This window comes from Passer montanus, unplaced genomic scaffold (genome assembly GCF_014805655.1).
Source record: "Passer montanus isolate IOZ18808 unplaced genomic scaffold, ASM1480565v1 scaffold25, whole genome shotgun sequence".
Lineage (NCBI taxonomy): Eukaryota > Metazoa > Chordata > Aves > Passeriformes > Passeridae > Passer > Passer montanus.
Window position 1 is genome coordinate 6537146 of NW_024367149.1, and position 8721 is coordinate 6545866.

General features: G+C 54.1%; 1 protein-coding gene across 1 annotated transcript; it reads right to left on the reverse strand.

Annotated features, from left to right (window-relative positions):
- Window positions 1-5282: 5282 nt before the first annotated feature.
- Window positions 5283-7518, reverse strand: DMRTA2 (DMRT like family A2). The gene is made up of 2 exons (XM_039711820.1): window positions 7128-7518; window positions 5283-6961 (listed from the first exon to the last, which is right to left on the reverse strand). Exons 1-2 carry the CDS (start codon window positions 7516-7518, stop codon window positions 6084-6086), a joined length of 1269 nt encoding a protein of 422 aa, XP_039567754.1. The 3' UTR covers window positions 5283-6083.
- Between the last annotated feature and the right edge of the window lie 1203 nt (window positions 7519-8721).

Here is an 8721-nt window from a genome sequence, read left to right on the forward strand (position 1 = left end):
ATCTGTAACTACTGATGGGTAATTAGACTTTGGGTGACCTTCTTTCAAGGGATTTCTATATCTTTTTTCTGAAATTTATCTTTGGTTTTATCCATTTATTTTTTATCTATTCATGTATTGAGAGAAAAAAAAATAAGTTTTTAGAAACAATATTAGCATAACTTTTATAAACTTAACAGCACATTAATAAAATACAAAACAGGAAAGGAGGGAATACAAAATAGAAAAAAAAAAAAAACTTGTCTGAATTCATTCTAGCTGCAAAAATACTCGATACAAAACCGGAAAGGAGGGAATACAAAATAGGGAAAAAAAAAAAAAAACTTGTCTGAATTCATTCTAGCTGCAAAAATACTCACATTGTCAGCATGCCAGAGGATCTGCCCTTACCTCTCACAGATCTGCATTACAGAGCTTCTGTGTGAAGTCAGGAACCACATAGCACCATCTCTTATAGAAGATTAATCCACAAACCAGTATATGACAAGATTTTGCTATTCTAGGCCATCAAAACAGGGCATTCAGGAAGCAATGCTTCTCCCCCTGTAGTTTAGAGTTTGCAAGGATTTAAGATAAAACCTAAGATAAGACTCTAGCTCCCACATACAGGTAAATCCCATACTGCAAAAAACAGCATTCCAAACAGAATCATCCTCCAGGCACGTGTCTCATCATGCCCTTGTCCACTTCTGCCAAATTCATACCTGGAGTGAAGAGGAACACGTGCTTATGCCAGCTTTTGGATTGAACAGGCCTCAAACCAGACTTTATTATGGTTAGAAATATTTACCAAACAGCCAGTTGCAGTTGAAGCTATCAGTAATAGCCTGGTCCTTCAGCATTTCCATCCCTCTCCATGTCCTTGCTCCCACATGAGCAATCAGTGAGTGGCTGTGGGAGCACCCAGCTCTGTCCTACACCAGCAGCCCCTTGCTCAGCCTTGGCCTGGGTTTGGGTGTTCCTGTAAAGGAGCCTCCTGACCCCTGGGAGCACTAATCTGAAATTAGGGACTTCCTATCTTCTCCTTGAAAATGTAAATCCCACCATACAGGACCACCTTACCCAGAGAATAATCAAGCCTTAAAGGAAAGGCACATTTATATGGATATTATACATGTTATTATATTAGATAATGCACAGCAAGTGACACAATTTCATATTACTCTTATAACACAGACACCAAGATCTTATTTGAGTGAGCCCTAAATATTTCCACATCTCTTAATACTGCATCCCAGTTCTCCATTAGCTCATTAGCTAAGACCCCCACCAGTCCCTTGCCCTGTTCTTCTCTTCTGAAATTCACCCCTTCCCTCCTCTCCACCTTTCTTTTACCTTTAGGCATTTTCCAGCTCCAGAATTTCTTGCCGGTATAGCTTCTCCAGCTATTTCAGCTCTCCTCGCTGTTAGCCAGGGTGGGCAGCTCCCTTTAACCTCTTCCTGCCCCGGGGCAGGTCCCTCGCATTAGCAGCACCTCCCCCGCACCAGCACCGCACCCTCCTTCCCTGAGTAATTCCCACCGAACCCACAGCCGGCCGCACAATTTCGCAGTGAATTCAAGGCCAAGGTGGAGTGCCCGGCTCCCGGCGAGCCCCGGCCGCTCCCGGGGAAAGGAGCAGCAGCTCCCGCTGGATGGACATCATCCATCGCCCCAGCAGCGGCTGCGGCTCCCTGGCTCAGCAGCATCTCTTCCGCTCCTTACTAGATTCCCTAATTACATAGAAGTGAGGGGTAGTGGCTGAAAAAGCATCATTTTCAGGTTAAAGTGTGTGTCTAAATTAATTTTTTTTAATTTCTTTTGAGGTGTTCTTTTTTTCCCAGTAAGCTCGTTTTGGAGGTGGGATACAAACCAGCTTTGTGCAGTTTCAGGGGTTTTTTCCCCGTGCGTTTTATTCCCCGAACTTACGGCTAACAGTGGCTTTGTGGGCCTTTTTTTGGTTTTTCTTCCTAATAAAAAAGGAGAGAAAAATAAAGGGGAAACTGGAAAGGAACAGTAACAGGGGGGAAATATTCTTTTGCGACGGTGTGTTAGTATTTCTGTCGAAATTCCGAGAGATGGAAATCGGAATGAATTTTCACGTGCCTCAATTGGTGTTAAAGGCGGCAGAAAAGGGTGAAACACTCCGTTCCTCTCCCGGTGTAACTCCGCGTCCCTCGCTCGCTTCCACAGAGTTCCAGACGTGCCGCTGCTGCCCCGGGAGAGCCCCAGCCCCGGGGGCTCCCTGGAAGCCTCCGCCCGCTCTTCCTACGGAGCTGCTCCTCCTCGTTTCTTCCACCTGCTTAATCACATTTAAATATATTAAATACTTTCCCATTGTGGCTCTGGCACAGGAGTAATTGCCGCAGTTGCCATGGGGATGTTATGACAACACGGGGGGGATGCCCGCGCCGTGAGAAGAGGCAGAGGTGGGACGTGGGAAGTTCGTGTGCCTGGCACCGGCGCTGCGCTGAGATCAGCCCGGGAGCCGCGGGGTTCCCGGTGTCCCGGGGGAGCTCGGAGGGATGGCCGGGAGCGGGGCGAGGGCTGGCACGGCCACAGCCGCGTTCCCGCACTCGGTGCCGCCGGCGGCAGCTGTGCTGGTTCAGTGCCGGCACAAAAGGCCATCCCATCCCATCCCATCCCAACCCATCCCATCCCATCCCGTGCCTCCTCTCCGGGCAGTGCCGGGATGCGGGGCGGTTTCCGAGTCCCGGGACAGCGCGGCCGCAGCGCTCCCGTGGCCGCGGGAAAGACGGAGCGGCACTCGGGACTCGGTCTCCAGTAAAACAACCCGGCCCTGGCCGCCCAGGGCACTGCCTGGAAGCAGGACCACCGCCCTTCCCTGCCGGGGGTGCTCCCAGCAGCGGGCAGGGGACACTCCGGGCCGGCGACACCAGCCCGCTCCGAGCCTCGGCAGCCGGCCGGGGATGCGGAGGGGTGGGGAAGAGGCGGCTCTGGGAAGCGTGGGAGGGTAGCGGGGGTTCCCCCCTCGGGCTGGAAACCAAGCGGGCCGGCCTGGAAAAGGGGCCTGGAAAAGGCGGCCGCGCTGCCGAGGCTGCCGCGCAGCGAGCACGGCGCGGGGAGGTTCATTTTAGGTGAAGGAATGTCATTTCGCTACTAAATGGTTAGTCTAATTTGATCTTTATTATGCTGTGGATTAGGACTGATTCATATTAAACACGAGTGCAGTTAATATAACTCTGGAACGTGTCCCGCTGTATGTACAGCAGCCGCTGCTGCAGCTCCGCCGCTTCCTGCGACCCGTGGATTAAGATTTAATTAACAGGGAAGTTTGCGAGCGCTCGCCCGCAGCCTCTCTGCTTCACAAATAATTTATACCCCGTTCCGCCGATTTTTATTCAAGTGACAGCATTTTATTTTACTCTAAAAGGGACCTGAATATTTTATGTTCTCCTAGAGGCTTCTGTATGCGAACCTCTCCCAGGCAGCTCCAAAGCCACGGAATTTTTTTTCTTTCTTTTTTTTTAAATGTATGGGAATTACTTCAGTACGATAATTTATCAGAAACTCTCACACCCCCCTCCCTCCTTCTACTCCCCCCAATCCAACTGCCTAAACAACCCATATGAAAGTTAATCGTCGTGATCCCCATTGTCGGTTGTATAAATCCAAGCTCAAGCCAACCTCCAAGACACTGCAACAATTCTGATAAATTGTCCTGCTCGCCTAACTACACAAGAATGGCTTTTATAATTAAAAGGGGAGCTGAGTTAAATCAACAGCTCCTAAGCCCTTCTCAACAGGGCTAGAATAGGAGAAATGTGGCGACCTGATTTCTTTAAGTAGCAGCTCTTTGTAGCCCGTTCATAATCCTAGATATGGAAACCCATCCTGCACAAAGTCAGCTGCCAAGCAAAAAAAGAAAAAAATAGAAAAAAAAGTTTATTCAGATGCTCAACGTCCATCTTTTTTTCCCCAGTCTAACATAACCCTAGCACTTTATAACCAAACAGACAACTCCTTTTCCAATTAAAGTGGAATTAGGAAACTCAATCAAATTAGCTCACTATTAAAGCCCTTCTTTATTAAACCGTTTTATTGTAGTAATATTAAGTTTCACCCGCTCTTGGAACACGAGACTTTAAAAAGTTTCCCTTGCGATATTGATTTGGCTGCTCCCAGGATGGACCGGGGTCAAAAGTATTTGCCTAGGTGTAATCTGCAATATTTACTTACTTTTTTTGTTGGGGGTTTTGTTTTGGGTATTTTTTTAAAAGAAAATGGTAAAATTGTATCCAAGTTGATCAGTCTCATGCGGGATGGAAGAATTGCGTTTCGATGCAATTTGATTTTACCCGGGAGCTCCTTGCACAGCTGCGGAGGGACTCCCGTCCTCCCAGCCCCACCAGTACATGAACTGGTTGGTAGGAGCCGCGCTGGCAGCTCCCAGCCAATGTTTACACAGTTATATTTGAAGTGAGAAAGTAAACAGTCCAGCTGTGCCACGGAGCGGTTCGCTGGGATCAGGTTTCCATACCAACCAACTTTAGGAGCTTTTACAGTCTTAATTCAACCATGCACTGAACTTGTTCTTTGTGAGTAATAGTTTTCCTGGGCCAAACACTCCCAGGACTGGCAAGAAAGTCACGAAGAAAGTCACGCTCCGGCCTTCGGCGGGATCGCCTCTCGGGATGCACGGGGGCACCCCGCTGCCCCCGCTCATCCCAATACAGAAATAAATAGAGGCAGGAAAGCCCTTCTTACTTTTGATCTCCGAGAATATTTGGACACCGTTGCAAAAAAAATTTTTAAAATAATAATAAAAAAAATTAAAAAGCCAGTAGCCTTTAACCTTGGATGAGGGTGAAGGACACACAGCTCCTAAAACAGAGAAACCTTCCCTGCACTGATCTTAGCTCATCCACCTCTGCCGCAAATGCACCTTTACATTCTGAAAAAAGTCATTATTATAGATCCCTTTGCTTATTTTGACACAAAAACAACAGAAAAGCACAATCCAATTTCGAGTAAGAGGGGTAAACCTGACTGCTGCTACACAACCTGCGGGTCACAAGGTGGGATTTGCTTTAACCAGGCTTCTCTTTGCAACACTTCCAAATTTCCTAAATATGACAAAATACATCAGATACCGAAGTGAGAAATCCTGCTTAAATTTATACCTCTGTAGGTTTGCTGGGGATTTTTTTCTGCAGGCATAAATAAGAAAAATACCAGAACCAGAAATAAAGGTATTTGACAATTTCAGTTGATAAAGAATTTGCTCTTGCTTGTACGCTTCGTTTTTATTTATAAATTTCTCTGAAGAATATCTAGTTTGACCATGATAAAAATGTAGTAAACATGTTTGTACTATTTGCATAAACTCCTTTAAATATTGAATGTACTTGTCAAATGAATTTCCCAAAACACACTTCCATCATCTCATAAAATACCACTTGCCATCCATAAGACCGATTTTTTTTTTTAATAGAAAATAACATTTATTTCTATGAAATGGAAACACAGAATTACCTGTTAGAAACAGCAAGAAGTTTGCTACATCGGAACAAGAAAGCAATTTTCTTGCAGATCACAAATGAAGGAGGCTTATTAAACCATCATACACCATTGGCGCCAGGGTCCTACGGACAGTTACAAATATATCTACTTTCCAATGTTATATACAGACCGCAACGTTTCTGGGGGCGGGAAGGAAAAGGTTTTCAATTTGACAATGTTTCTTCTATATGCCTGGTAAGTATTACAATGCGCTGCCTAACCTTTAGCTTAACGTTAATACCAAGTTCACCTACGAGTTACATTAATAACTTAGATTTCCATTTTATAACATTATACACTCGCTAGTATACATATATATATATATGTATGTGTGTGGGAAAGAGCGCTCGTGTGTGTGCACACCCCACGACGCGCCGAGGATATCCATGCTTATGGCCATAAGCAACAAAGAGTGACTCATGTCTGGACAATGAAAGTGCACCTTTATCACCTTAAAACACCTACGCCTGTCCGCGCCGGGCTCTGCGCGCAACCACCGCCCGCACGGGGGAGAGCAAGCCACCCGTGTCCGTCCACCCGCGCCTACCTAGCTACCTCTACACAGACGAGCTTTAGGAAGCCGCTATTGCTTCTCGGGGGTGTTGTTGACCATGGGCCCGTAGAGCCCGCTGGAGTACACCTGCTCCTTGTGCACGGCGGAGCGCTCCCGCATCAGGTCGCTGAAGGCGTAGTCCACGGGCGGCCGGAACCCCAGCGTGGGCATCAGCCCGGCCGTGGAGTAGGGGGTCATGAAGGCCAGTCCGCGGCTGTGCGCCGAGTAGGCGAGGCGCAGCGGGTTCAGTCCCAGGTGGGTGCCCAGCGGGTAGGCGCCGGCCTCGGCCCCGAAGTGCGTGGCGTTGGGCTGCAGCGGGGAGAAGGCGGAGCGGCTGCCCAGCGTGCCGATGGCCGGGGCCATGGCGCCGGCGATCAAGGGCCGGTGGTGGGCGGCGGCGGCGGCGGGGGTGGGCGGCAGGCCCTGCAAGGCGCCGTCCCGGGCCCAGCCCTCCTCGGGGCCCTTCTCCGGGCCGCGGTTGTTGAGGATCTGCTCGATGGCCTGTACCACGTCCCCGCCGCAGCCCTGCAGCACCAGCTCCAGCACGCTGCGCTTGTGCGCCGGGAAGACGCGCGTCAGGATGTCGATGGGAGTCCGCTGCCGGCCGCCGGCCGAGGGCGACGGGTCCTGCTCGTCCTTGTCCGCCTCGGAGCCCGAGTCCGAGCCCAGCGGGCTGATGGAGCCCGGGCTCTCCTCCCCCTCCTTCGGGCCCTTGGAGACGGGTGAGCTGAGGAAGGACTCGCCGTCCCCGTTCTCCGAGCCCGAGCCGTGGCGAGCATCTGGGGAGGAGGTGCCGGGCACGGACTCGCCGTCCGGGGAGAGAGGCTTCCCGCCCGCCTGCTGCGGGGTCACGGCGCGGCTCGGCAGCAGCGTCTTGGGGAACAGCTCGAACTTCTGCATCTTGGACTCTGCGGGCCGGGGGGGGCAGAAGGAAGAGACACCGTCAGTGGGGCGGGCCCCGCGGAGCGCCCCGGCCGTCGGCGGGGCCGCCCGCCCGCAGCTCCGCGCCCCGCTCAGCTCCCGCCGCCTCTCCCCGCCGCCACACCGCCCCGAGGGCTCGCAGCGCGGCCTTACCTGAGGCGCCGGCGCCTCCCTCGCCGCCGGCCCCGGCGCAGACGGAGCCGAACACCTCGTAGGCGGGCCGGGGCGGGATGATGCCGTTGGCGGCCGCCAGCGCCAGCCCCTCGGCCGTGCCGTAGAGCAGCTGGAGCTCGCGGGCCTCGTTCTCCTCCTGCGCCTGCTGCCGGCGCAGCGCCACCTGAGCGGCCATGACGCGCTGGCGCTCGGCGATCAGGGTGCACTTGGCGCACATGCAGTCCTTCCAGCGGCAGTACCGCTTGTGGCCCTTCAGCGCCGACACCACGCCGTGGTTGCGGCACCGGGCGCACTTGGGCGTCCGCGGGTACTTCTCGGCCGCCCGCAGGGGCGCGGCGGGCACGCTAGGCAGCTCCGACCGCAGCTCCATCCCGGCGAGCCCGCCCCGAGAGAGCGGCCCCCCCTCCCCGGCCTCCCCCAAAGCGACGCGGGGCGGGGGAGCCCCTGCGCCGCACCCGCGCCCGGGCGCGGAGAGGCTCCCGCTGCCTTCGAGCGCAATCACGAGCGGGGGGCACGCAGAGCCCCCGGAGCGGGCATGCAAACCCCAGCGCCTGTCCCCTCGCCTCGCTCGACGCCCCCGTCCCCCCGAACCGGCGCACGGCCCCGGAGCGGGGTTCAAGTGAGGAGGGGCCCGTCAGGAGCCGTTCCGCGCCCTCCTCCCCTCCGCGCCCGACAAGAAAAGCTAGCACAAGAAAATCCAAGAAAACTTAGATCGCTCTCGCTTCCTCGCTCTCCGTGCGCATCTGGCGGGGCAGCACCAAGTTCATCGCGCCGGGCTCGAAGCCGAGCTCTCCCGTCCGCGCCCGCGGGGCCGCCGCTCCCCACGGCGCCCCGGTGCAGCCCGAGCTGCTCGCTAAGCTCCGCTCCCCCGTCCCCCTGTAACCGCAGACTAGCAGCGTCCCTTCAAAGAACAATCCGGCACCTTCAACGACAGGATCCCCTCGACACGAGCCGCGGAGGCTAAAATCCAGCAGAGAACAGCGAAAAAAAAAAATAAAAAATAGATAAAATAAAATAGCCGGGCGGACGAGCGGGGCTCATCCGCTGCGGCGAGGGCGGAGCAGGCGGGCGGAGCGGCGGCGGGGCCCCGCGGGGCGCGGAGCGGAGCGGAGCGGCCGGAGCGGAGCGGACAGGAGCGGAGCGGAGCGGAGCGGAGCGCGCTTTGGGCCGCGCCCGCCGCCACTCGCGCTATTGTTGCGGCCCGCGTTGCCATTAGGCAACATTTGACAACAATGTGGCGCCTGCCATTGGCCAGGGCCCGCGCGCGCCGCGCTGATTGGCCGCGCCCGCGCCGCGCCCGCGGAGCGCCGGGAGCGCCCGGGGGGCACCGCGGGGACAGCGCGGGGACAGCGCGGGGACAGCGCGGGGACAGCGTGGGCGTGGGGTGCCTGAAGCGCTGCCCGCTCCCCCGCCGCCCCAGAGCTGGGCCCTCTTCCCCTTCCCTTTTTTCCCTTTTTTTTTTTTTTAATTCATTGAAAACGGTACTTGCCAACCGTTTGGGTTTTTTGGTGTGGCTTTTTTTTTTTTGGGGTGTTACTTGTCGGAATGGGAGGGGGGGAATATGCTGTGCAAG